This window comes from Argopecten irradians, chromosome 6, assembly GCF_041381155.1.
Source record: "Argopecten irradians isolate NY chromosome 6, Ai_NY, whole genome shotgun sequence".
Lineage (NCBI taxonomy): Eukaryota > Metazoa > Mollusca > Bivalvia > Pectinida > Pectinidae > Argopecten > Argopecten irradians.
In genome coordinates, this window is record NC_091139.1 from 14,297,572 (window position 1) to 14,311,210 (window position 13,639).

The 13,639-nt window shown below is 32.1% G+C and overlaps 1 protein-coding gene across 2 annotated transcripts in view; it reads left to right on the forward strand.

Annotated features, from left to right (window-relative positions):
- Positions 1 to 4,388: 4,388 nt before the first annotated feature.
- Positions 4,389 to 13,639, forward strand: part of LOC138325081 (transcription factor AP-2-epsilon-like) — a 37,556-nt gene continuing 28,305 nt past the window's right edge. The window contains exons 1-2 of one of the 2 annotated variants that reach the window (XM_069270466.1): positions 4,389 to 4,702; positions 6,754 to 6,864. In XM_069270466.1, the coding sequence (XP_069126567.1) occupies positions 6,826 to 6,864 (39 nt within the window). In that variant the 5' untranslated portion in view covers positions 4,389 to 4,702; positions 6,754 to 6,825. Of the gene's footprint in view, positions 4,703 to 6,460; positions 6,865 to 13,639 lie in introns of those variants that run through there. The other variant, XM_069270467.1, reaches the window with a different exon arrangement.

The following is a 13,639-nucleotide window of genomic DNA, read 5'->3' on the forward strand; positions in this document are numbered from 1 at the left end:
AATTTTATTTGAGGAGAAACCAGGTAACACATTGATAGAAGACCATGCTCACGTTTGTGTAGCTGTGACAGGATGTAGTTTGAGGAACAACATCTACATTGAATTAATTCAATAATCACACGTTAAAATTTTCAAGAGAAATATTTTTATCGAATTACTTTCTAATTTTACAATCTGATTTAAGCAATTCATTTGATTGCATGATTATGGCTGAAAACAATTTGATAACGGACAATGATAAAAAAAACCAATAGAGCAAATATGGAACGACAATTGACCTGCAATTTCGGTTTGCCTGAAGATATACGTCAGGTTCCGATTGTATCCACGCATTAAGTCTCGTTTTGTAACTTTAGTATTTTCTTTCGCTTTAGAAATTACATAATTTTCATCTAATTTGAAATATAACTAAGATTTTATTGCTAAATTGAAAACCAAAAAATGACATTCGTGTTTAAGTACGGTTTTAACGTATCTAATGGTTGTTTTTCCAATTCACTTTTGTTTCTCGCCCCAGGACTGAGTTGATTAAAACAAACATAGTGGTTAACTTCTAGTCACGTAGGAATACCGATTCGGATTTTTATTAAGAGGCAAAGCAGAGCCTGGTAACAGAAAACGGCATCTTGATTTTTTCTCTGTTTTATCACATTTATTTGCAAAAACGTTAAGAAACAGTTCGAGTTTAACAAGTGTGAATGTGTGGGATTATCAATTCTAATTAACGAGATATAATGTTATATTAATTATCAGTGAAGGAACTTCCCATTCCGGCTAACCAGCAGCGGTGAGGTAAATATGTACTAAGTAATAATATACGAACATTAATTAAAAAATAACAATCTCTATCTTGCACTTTATTAATTGTTAAACTCCACAGCATATTAACATATATATGCAATACTTGTACAATGTCTAAAACGACAAAACTAAATACAATCATACAAAAATGTTGATTTGTTTGTGAGGTCAAAGATGTCAAAGATAATGTATTAACTTTTAACTGAAATACAAACTTATAAAGGATTTCGTCAGATTTGTAAATTTCATCAAAAAGTCACCTTACAAAATGGGGGGAGGAAAATGATCATATCGTTTTTAATGAAATATGGTCCATTTTGAATTGTTTTGACAATATTATATATAGTTACAGTTATACATAGCAAGGTACAATGTATCCTGATAGGTTAACCTAGACAATATGGCTGACCTCTGAGAACTCGTCCCTACATAGAGCTGTTCCAGTCCGCTTGTTTTACACCATATAAAGACTAGGGTCGGTGCGGCTAGCCGCTTGGGATTTCTTCAGAGAAGTTTGATATATTTGCCGTTTTTAATAAGCAAAAATATTGTCTCGGATGCACTCGCCGCTGGCATGTCTAGTGATAAATTCGACGTTTTTCATTATCTTCCCTATCTTACGACTCTGTCGTCCATGGCTTGGCTCTTATACGGATTGGCGTTGGCATCGTTTTAACTCGAGTATAATGTCAGTCGTTTTAAAACAAAATAAAAAACGCTCGGTATTGCGGAACATTTCTGTGTTACTAAAGGCATTTTGCAAACGCAGATAATTTCTTTGGAATTGGTATCTGTCATAATTATTACATCATTTTTTATCTGTTTGCATTTGAGTGACACGACAACAATACATATATGAGCAAATTGGAAGTAATTCTTCATTGATATCTATTCGTCCTTTCAAGAATGACTGGAAATACAAACCGTCAATAATATCTCGTAAGGTTAGTACAGAAATAGTTTTACGCGTATTATGATAGTAAAATACAGTGAATAGTACAAACACAAATTCCGTGGTATAAAAATACATTTTAACCATATCAATATGAAAAGTACAAAGACTCCAACATTTTTCTTTATTGAAATGACAATCTACAGAATATTATTTTCAAAACTGGAACATTAAGCGCATGACGATATAACAGATATTCTAATTAGATATTAAGTAATTCCATTAAATCAATTCAGTCTATTATTTAACAAGACAAAACAAAGTTTACAAAACAAAAAGGTAATCTTCGTGTTCAATGATTATACATGAACACTATTATACTGGACAATCTGGCATTATAACATTGGACAGAGTCATGTTATATGATATTTCTTTCATACCTACAGGTGTAATACTGGCTGGTCCAGGGCAATACACTCATGCCGCCTGAGGCTGTATTGCATGACTACCCATGCAATAAAGCTTCGTGACGTCACAGCGTCAACAAAATTTCTATTTCCTCAGTAAAATGTTCACATTTTTTTCACAAACTTGCCTGGTTTTACTATAAAAGATGCAAACAACGGAATTTGTGTTGAAAATATCACGTAATTTTTCATGTATAGGAAATTGACTTTCAGTCGTGGATTTCTTCGAATTAATTTCAAAATGGCGGGATATTATAGTTGTAAAATTGCAATAAAACGTCGAGGTATGAAAGAAAAATACTCTTTCATAAGTGGATATGAAGGATAGGCATATTCTACCCTCGGGATCACAAAATGTTGCAAAACCCTCGGCAAGCCTCGGGTTTTACTACATTTTGTGACCCTCGGGTAGAATATCCCTATCCTTCATATCCACATATGAAAGAGTCTTATAACATTGTATATCAGTTGGGAACATATTATCAAAAAAACCAAACAATATCAGCTGAATAAGGTCACCAATTTGAGGAATATCTTTTTAACTTTTTTTTTAATTGATTATTGTGTCGATGTGTCATGCCATTTATTATTGTATCAACTTCACCTAGATAGACCCCGTTTTTTTATATATTATTTGTGCCTGAAATACATAAAATGTATCCCTGTTTGGGCAGATTTTTTGACTTCAGCTCCAATAGAGATGGGGAGGATTGTCGACAGGAAGTCAATGTCCGCTTTGCTTGACACCTGCTTGGCATCGAATTCTGATTGTGCTGTCTTTCTATAACTCCTTGCTTTACAGAAGACCATCGTCGGTGGTTCGTTTTTCATGATGATGTTCTCAGAGACGAGACGCCATATTGGAGAAGTAGTCGATTGATCAATAAGAGTTAGTCTGCTGTGCCGAGGCCAAAAATTAATCTAAGTGAACCAAGTTACTGGCATCGAAAGATGGAACCTTGATTAAAACTATTGCCTCTTAAAAGACTCAGAAATTTATTTGCCAAGGGGCTATTTTTCCTAAGATAGAACAATTCATTGCAAGAAGTGTGGTAATATCATTACAGGAAATCAAATTCGTCCGGAAAATATGGAATAAAATAAATTATATAGAACGTTATACGGAAACTCGTGATAAATATGAAGTGGATATAAGGTCATAGGCAAAGAAAGAAAACGAAAAGCAATTTCTTGGCAGAATTGGCAGAATCTAATGTTTATTCAAACGTATATAATCAAGTAAGATTTAATTCTGCAAACAAAGTAGAATTATGCGATCGTATTAATTCGAATCTGATAATAACATTAAATATCTGTATTTCCTATTGATGAAAATATTATATAGTTATAAAAAAGAACTCGAATACGGTTTGGGTTTTGGGTATTACGGATATAAATCAATTTGGATGATACCTCTATAAATAAACTGGTTGATGATTAGTAGATATTCCAGTATCACTTACATATCCTGTTAAAATTTCAATTAAAGCTTATTTTTTGTTTTGCAAAACCGAAACATTTTGAAATATTATTGTTGAATATTCTTTAGAACTTTCGAATTTAGTCAGTTAGCTTATAACTTTTCTCAAACAACATTTATTTTAATTCACTTATATATTGTTAGTTATTGGGAATACTTCATATTTATATATTTAGGTTATATTCTATACCAATCAGTTTAAAGAAAATCGTGTTTTCAGTTTTAGTTAAAGTTTTTGATGATATTATAATTTAAATGAAATACAATCAAAAATAAGTGAAGTCAACGTGCTTGAACAGCAAAATTGTGATTTATTGAATAAGCTGCAAAATATTTCCTCTTCAAAGGCTATGTAGCCGAAAATTGAGAAACTTTCTTGCATAGATGTATAATCAATTATTCTTATTTTTTATCGATTAATTAAAATCGGTTATTGTATTTCAAATTTTAAAATACTGTAAATTTATTTTTGCGATTAAAACAATCAAATCTGATTATGACCAATGATTTGGGAAATATTTCAGAATTATGTAAACAGTATCTGTTAAACGTAATCCTCTTTATTACAAATTATGAATAAAGAATTTTAGTACTTACCTAACAGTGATTTATAATTCCAAAATATACGGTTGCATTGAATGAGATTTAAATACATATATAAATGGAGTATAATGTATTCACTAACAACATAGATGACATATATTGTGTTTATAAAACCACTATGGATGACCACACATAAAAAATCTCACACATACAAGTAATAGATACAGAGTGACCTAACAATATAAAGCTAAGTGATATACAGCTCTGACGTATCATCCTAGAACCTCCCCTTTTCAAACAACACTGTGACAAGACAGTGCATAGAGGCTCATCATTATGTTAACTTTGTCTGCAGGCCCCTTCCACGAGAGGGAGAGGTGAGACAGAACATTATATATATACAAACAAGCGCCGGTTCCCTTCGGCACACTACAAGCTGTACCAAAACAATACGAACCATTTCGTTACCTGCGGCAGAGGCAGAGCGGCGCAGATAATCTAGGTGTTCTTCTACCCGAGGTAACGTTCACACAATTCTTTCATATTTATTGTGATATCGGATCTTGAATCTGTGAAATCATTGATCAAATATGATTCTTTGTGCTCAGAAATCGTTTGATGTTTATTTCTATTCACGACGATGATTTAGATTCTGAAGTTTTATTGATCTAGTTTATAGTATTTTTAAGATGATAAATTTCAAAAGATCAAGGTAAAATATTAGTATTTGGATATTTTTATTTGTTTCTTTGATAATACTTTCCAGACTGATATACAATGTTACTTGATATTACATAACTCTATCCAATGTTATTGTGCCAAATTGTCCAGTATAAAAATGCTAACGTCTAAATATTGAATATAGAAATTATCTTTTCGTTTTATATTTATAAACAAAAACTTTATAAAGATATAATTAATTTTCTTTGTCTAAAATTCTTTTAGTTTGATCAGAAAAGCTAAATGATAATTCAAAACTATATTATACGATATTATTATATATAAAGATGAACGTCATTATTTACATTTGTAAATATATTATTGATAAAAAATTACCATTTTATTTTAAATATTTTACGTTAAACATGGAGGCAAAACGAAAACATTATTAAACCGCGAAGTTGTTACTTTGCTATTCATGACCGATTAAACTGAAACTACATTTTAGTATGATCTTAGAAATATAGTACAGATAATTGTATAGCATTTTGATATTTTATGAAGTTTAAATTTCATACTTTTCTCTGGTTAGTTTGTGTAAATAGGAGCATACAATCCCACATGCCAGATGATACTGATCCGATATCATGCCTCAGTGACAGCTCTGATAGGAAAATGAAATCTAGGAATTATTTGTAATTATCAATTTAGTATCTGATTACATGGTTGCCGTCAACTCGTGAAAATCTTTGCTATCATTTTCCTGTCGATGAGACGACATGCAGATTCGCGTAAGACAGAGCGATAGCTTTAGTGTTTCGAATCAGTTTACTTATAACAATCGGTACTCCGATTCACCACGAAAACAGGGCGAGGTATTTCTGATGTTTTCTTTTTGTAATTCGAGGGGAAAACAAACTTTAACTGAGTGATAGAGCTCCCCCCACTATTAATCAATTGAGAGGTGCTGAATAGATGTATCCGTGCGTTAAATAGCCCCTTACACATCTCCGCTTTACCACAGTGTATTTGTAGTATTTATTCTTTCTTGTTTTCTATTGGGTTTAGCGGTAGCTCGGGCAAGCTTTTAAACCGGAAAATCATTGTAGAGTTCATTCGATTTTCTCACTTACACCGCATAGCTTGTCTATAGTATAAAACTGGATATAGTTCATCGTTGATATCCTTGAATTCTTATTTTTCAATTTCAACCGAAATTTTCTCCAACATCCGTATATTAATCGGCAATTGCTGAAAAGGTATTTCACGATATACCAGTATTACAACATGGTATAATGTCTATGTTCGCACCATGAATTGTGTAGGACATAAAATGATAACAGTCACAGTATAGTTTTTATGTTAATGAAAATCTCCATAAATCCAAGGTGAATCCACACAGTTCCGTGTAGAAACAATTGATTAATTTTGTGTAACTATGCTGGAAGTCCGGCCTGGATTACCACTGAAAACCTTGACACGCGGATGTATATAGGAATGAGAGTCCGGCCGTCATCACACCCAGAACAGGAAGGCACGACGCTTGATTAAACACGTGTTCCGTACTGGATTTATTATGCATAACAGAATCGTTTAGATAGACTTACACGAACGGTGACACCCACAAGTTAACATAGAACTTGTGAACCAATCATCAGGCCCTCCGTCAAACTCGACAAAAACTAATTTGAATCGGAATCACCTTCAATTAGGAATGATAACAGAACTCAGATATATGCTCTAGGTTAGGAGAACAAAAGGATATTATTGCGTTGATTGTTGGGGCCGGGGTACAAGCTGCTATCTATGTTAAAGGAGATAGCTTGAAGCATCTGAACATCACAGTACTATACTGGTTCATACGGCGGGCGAATCAAAACTTGAGATTGTTCATTGATCGGTCATTGCAGAGTGAAAGTATAAGCCTGAGGAGTTAGCCAGGCCAGTCTAAGAACCACAGTTCCCCAAGGCAGGAGCTCGTCATGTCGTTCCTGGCCATCGAGTCGAATTCGCCCTGGCAGGTAAGTTTAGATCCTTCTTACTTTCCCGTCATTTTACTTGCATCCGTCTTTTTCCCCATGGCGAAACTTTTCAGTTCTATGCAGCCACTTCGCTCACCAGGTGCTGACAATACTACAAGGCAAATCCGACGAAATTAGCAACTTACATGATTTGTTCACTTATATTTCTTTCAAGGCTCGCTTCAAGGGAATATTAGTGAAAATAAGGAAAGCGAAACTTTTATATCAAAATAGGAAGTTCTTCCTTTAGGCTGATGTGGAATTATACTTCAATAGTTATGCACAAGGAATACAAGTGCATTCTGACATCGGTCTGGTTTCCTTCATTTCTTTAATTCTGCCTGATTTGTCAGTGTGGTTATATAAATAACAACTATTCCCAATTGTGATAGATATTCGTAATCATAAGATTCCCTGAACGTGTTTTAAATTGCCGGTGGAAATTACGAAAACTGTAATCATTTTACAAAGCTATATAAACATAGCACATGAATTATTGAAACTAATGTTTTTAGTTTGTGTGTTAATTGTTTTACCTGAAGGGGGACATATCATTTTATACAGGTATCGTAACATATGTTAAAGTCTACTACACCGCTACAAGCACTCGCTACTATTAAACAAATTACAGATTTAAATCCATGTCAAAAATATTAGATTTAATCAACTGAATATTTTTTTAAAAGCAAATAACTTGTACTTTATCACATTTTTTTACTTGATTCTTCTGACTCTAAAGAAAAAGATTTTTGAGTAAATTGTTTATATCATTATTTTATTATTCTTATATCAATATCAAATCAGTTCTTGTTCTGCAAATCGCCTGAGTTAATCTTATCGCAATTGATATTGTTTATGTTTTTTAATGAAATGTCGGCATTAAGCTTAACCAAGTAAAATTATTAAAGTCGTTATACAAATAAAGAGTAAATACATAACGAAAACACTCCAAAATTATTTATTCAATTGAAGACTTTCTAAAAATATATATTATTTCGATTACTGATTGCAACCTTAAAAGTGTGGCGTATGAACTTAGTTCAAAATTGACATGTTACCAGCATGAAGACAAAACATCTTTTTCCTTGGTATATTTTAATATATTCCTTATTTTCCTTTTTTCAAACAAAATTGATTTTTTTTTCAATTTTATATATTTGTATCACTTGAATAAAATCTTTTTTTTTTCATTTTTTATCCTATTACTTATTTGTCAAATCATGACAGTATGTTTGATTTATCTGTATTTAATGAAATATAGTTTCTTTTACAACTATCTATTTCTTCTTCCAATAATCTTCCCTTGAATTACATTACTGTACTTAACGTTTTTATTTAGTAGATGTTGTTAGTTCCGTTTTTTTAATTATTCTGACTTCCATTTAAATGCAAATAGTTTTTTTATAGTTAATATAAGGTTGTGTAAGAAAATGCAGAGAAAAATACTGACATTTGCTGCTATATTTTATTTTAGAGATATCACTTTTCTGAGATGTCGATTTTTATTAACAATTAGTTAAACGCAAGAAATAAAATGACATTTTTTATTCAACCAATTCCTAGGTTAATATGTAAAACGCCTATTAAGCTGATGTGGTTTCAGTTGTAATAAATGTATTCCGATTTATAAATGAACTGAGCCGGAGAGGTGTAAATTAATCGATTCCGATTACCATTTCATGTTTTGATGAATGTAATTTCATCCTTTGTGGAAGCGTGTACTCTAATGAACAACACATTGATAAATTGAACAGTAAATAGACTTACATTGGACAAATGATTGGCTCCGGCATGTAGTTAAATAGATACTATTCAACATTAATTATGCTATATTCGATCAGAAACAATGATTTATTAATTTCAAAACGAAATGTCTATTTCTTTGTGTCATTACGTCAGTCGAAGTATGTTGCCGAATATGGAAAAAAGGAAACATATTAAATATAATTTTATTGGCCAGCTGTGCATAAAATTTGCCTTAAAACAAAAGCCTGCGATTTATCATATCATCGTCAATACCCACAGCTGCGGGCGACGGTGTGTGACGACTGGAAATGTAGCATTTAGGAATTATATTTATCATCTATTGTGGGAGAACATGTACAGAATATATCAATTTTGTAAGATTATTATTTAGTTTTAAATGGTGGTCGATTATTATTTGTACAATGACACCTATTTTACAATGCTATTGCTGATGCAAAAACGACTGTATTTTTCGCATTGTTGATAATATTGAATTAGTCAATGTTATGAAATAAGCAATGGAACACTATAACGGTAAGTAGGCCTATATCTGACATACAAGCAGCATAGGGCTATATAAGTTGCATAAATGCTCAAAAATAAAGAAAAAATGGTATAAGTTTATGTTTTAGATAATCAATTTACAAGTAGCTTACGCAGTAATTATACACAATGAAAATGTATTGTTATCATTTTCCCTTCTATAATTTGAAAGTCACGATTGGATTGGATGAATAGTTAATCTAGGACATTTTAGTTTATAATTAATATCTCTGTATTTCAAATACACGATTTTAATGCTAATTTACTTAAATTAACCTACTAAAGAAGAAAAGCTATTGTTATTTTTAAGTTAGATTGAGTTATACCACAGTATCACCTGTCGGGGTAGGCATGGCTTTTATAACAAATACCACAGTGACAGCAGAACTCACAGCTGGCGTTCAGTTTTATTTTATAAGTGACCGGAACCATTGTCCAGCTAACTTGTCGTCATTTATCTATGACCTCGTACTGTAGTGTCCCCTCCAGCGAATCAAATCTGTTTCGTAGGTAAACTGTGAACAAATGTCATACATTATGAAAATCAGAAACACTTTCAAAATGAGTTTTGCTCTGGCAGGAAAACATATACATTCAATGGATAAACAAAAATCAAAATTAGAATTATAAAACTCAAGTGATTATTCCTATATCTCAATATTCTGTTAATATAAGAATACCAATGTCAGCTAAATTAAAACAAAATAGTATCATCTGTTGTTTCAGTTTGGTATTCCACTGCATCAGGATTTAGATACAAAAAACGTATATATATCAGTTTTTCTTAAAAATTTACATTCTATATTATATCATTAAGCAAAATCAATATTTTATCAATATCATATTGAAGTTTTGTGTACATTCATATTTAAAGAATATATATGTTTTCTTCCCAACATTAAATGTTAAAAATAGAAAATATAACAGCTTGTTTCATAATGTCATGTTACACTCAAAATATGGCAGAAAAACTTACACTCTTAGATACTATGTATTCCGGACATGAAGATGATAGCTGAAAGCCATTGGTTGAAACCTATTTCGTAGTCAGGTCTCCGCATCAGTGTCTTGGCTGTGTTTGACGTTTTCGGAGTCCTTCCATTGTGATTATGATAGCCTTGTCTTTGATCGTCTTGTTCAACGTCCGCTTCACACAAATAAAATATGCACAGCCTCCAAACCAATTAAACGCTTCGTCATTTGGGAAAACAGAAACATGCATAGGCGATTACTGTAATCAACAACATTCCCATTAAAAAAGTCATTTACTTTATTGTTTAAGGACACGAAAAGGTCAATAGCAACTATTATTTAACGCTATCGCAAAATATATCTTTTAATATATCAACCATGAAATTTGGAACATAATTATAAACGCTTTTCTATTAGATACAAATATTCATTTCTTGTTTTATTTTTTATAAGAACTCTACGTCTTGAAATTATTACTAATTATTAAAATAAACTAGTTTACAAAAAACGAAAGGTGATTTTATAAAAAAAGGCACTACACTGTAAGGCCTGTGATTCAAAGGAAAGTGCTAGTTTATAAATAGTGTGTAAATGAACAGTTAAATCAACAGAAAATACGAATATTGAATTAGGATGTCCGTACCCGCCTCCGGCTATTATAAACAACTTAAAGAATTCTATAGAAAAACTTTTGAAAAGTGAGATAGATTTTTCAATGATTGGGGTGATATTGAAATAGATCCGATAGGCCTGGTTTTCTTGTAAGTGATTATATATTGAAACTGACACGTTTTTATTTGTACTAAGTGATAATCTATATAGAACAGATGTCAAACTTATTTTAGTAATCGTAGTGACATGTATCACAATAATGAAATCATTTCTTTGAATAGACTGCTTTGGGGTACATTTTATGCAAACGGATATCGAAGAAAGCAAAGTTTAAATCTAGATACCCCGGTATCACCTATATTTACAAATAGATACGTTTTTCATCTTTATCAACTTAAACCATTACTTGCAATAATTTCTTGGGGACCTTTCAGTGTTGCAAAAGGTACCGCGATTTTTAAATTATAAATTCTAAATGATGCTTCATTCTTCATGAAAGAATGATAGAAACTAAGCTCGCGTACATCATACCATAGCTACAGATTAAGTACAGTATGCTTTGAAAAACGTCACATGTGCACAGAAGTTGATGACATACTGTCACTGGGATGAAAAATTCATTCCAAGATCGCTAGCATGGTAACATATGTAGCTTGCGTTAATGCTGACTCGAGTTCGTCCCTCCTGTGTCGGAGAGTGGTATTATGTTTCTGTGGTAGCAGACATGTCGGGGATGTCACAATATCATCCCTCTCCTATCAGCGCCCCGTGTTGGCCTTTAACCTCTAACCTCCCCGGCAGTTACAGCAGCAGAAGCCTTGGGCGCTCTATCAGGGCGCTCTATCAGGCGCTCTATCGGGGCGATCTGATCAAAAGCTCTAAACCCATCTGTGACATCAAGATTGGATAACAGAATTGCCCATTCTTTGTAACTTCATCTACTGCTCTCCTTGATTATTTTGAGTGTAATATTTTATTTCATCGAGTTATTAGAAAGATAGGTTGTGACCTCCTAATAACTAAGAGTAAATAATAATATTACTTCATAGAAACTCAAATAGTATTTTTTACATATGCGGGCACCTTTAAAATATAGTTTTGAAAATAATATTGTTTATATTTCACTAAATGGACCATTGCCATCACCCGTAAAATGGCATAGTCTATGCCGAAAAAACCACATATAAAAATAAAACACAGAACAATTTTCAGAAATAGAAACGAGAAAGAGACTTTATTGAATTAAAGGTAATGACGTCATGAATCAAAAGATAGCTTTATAATTGATAATCATTATTACCATTCGGTAATCAAAAAAATGAATATGCCCGGTTCATGACATTCAACTGAAAGTTGCATTACGATAGCTTGACAATAAGGGTAATTAATTTCACACCAGAAGAGACATAAAAGTTTACATCAGATACTTGTTTCTTTTAAAAGACGGATTTCGGTTTATTTTTAAACTTCAGGATTTTAAACTTCACACTTCACGATAACTACTAAATGTGCATTGAAACAGTTCGTAAATATTCACTACGATTAATTCTATTGAATACACTTAAAATTTAGAATGCCACTTTATTTTCTAACCTATATAGATTACATTTGTATGTGGCCTTTCGCCACCTGCCGTCGTGGTTGTGTCAGCCTCCTAATCGTCCCGAAGACTAATGGATGTCTATGTTGGTGGTGAGAAACCAAGAGACAAATTATCCTCATCTGACCAGTGAAAAGTATTTCTGTCACGCCCGTTTGACGAATGTTTAGGTCCCAATCTGGTCCACCTCTGTGTCAAATGTCAGCTGAGTGACCAAAATCTGACTCAACAACGGATGTGTGGAGTTTGTCATATATCACCAATGGTGTAGATTGTGGTAGTGCCGTCAATCCCTGCCATTCTATGGTCATATACGTCCAAGACATTAGATATATATATCTTTATTTTCATGCAGTTTACTTCAAAGTTGACATATTACAGTTCTGATTTTAAGATACAATTTCATATTTAAAATACTACTTAATAGAAAAATTGACAATTATGTATTTATAACTTGAACATGTTATAATTTTCCAAACATTTTAAGAAACAGAATACATACAATTTATCTAGCATTTTGAATATGTTATTTCCAATACTACTATATATATGCGTGTGTATCAATTCTCTCATGTACAAGCTATATAGAGTAGTATTTAAATATATAATAGAAAAATCTACCACCAGGTGGTCATTTTAAATACCATACATTCCAGTATTTTATTTAGCATTTTATAACAGTGAACTCTACGAATCGGTTTGGTTTTGCGATTATGAAAACCAAAATATTGTTTTTTTATATTTTATTTATAGGATGGGTATCCAATCAAATATAGAAACTGAAATAAAAACAGGGTTATATTTAACAGGAAATAAGGTATTATTAGATGTCTATTGAACAAGGTCGATTCTAAAACTATCCTCTTTAACTACCACAATAACTCAGGTTGGGTGTGTTGTTATTATAAACAAAATATTATGATTTATATCATATTGACAGGACGGGAACTCAATCAAAACTAAAAATTAGCATAAACAGGTTTTATATTTAACTGTTTATAAGTATTATTTAGACCCCTTCGAACAAGGTTAAACTCCAGTTATAAAATTGTCCACTTCAAATACCACAACCATTCACATAATTCTACATCTTATATCGGAATGTTATGATTGTATTCTAATTGAGTCCAAACCACGAGAATTGCTCTGACAATAGAAGGAGCCATTCTGTTAATTGTAATCTAATAGGCTGTCTTAAGAGGTTTCCTGGGTCAGGACAGCTAAGTGGTACTACCCGTTACTTGTCCATTATTTCTATGAAGACAATATACAGGTATGCTATCAACAAGATTGTTTCACTTT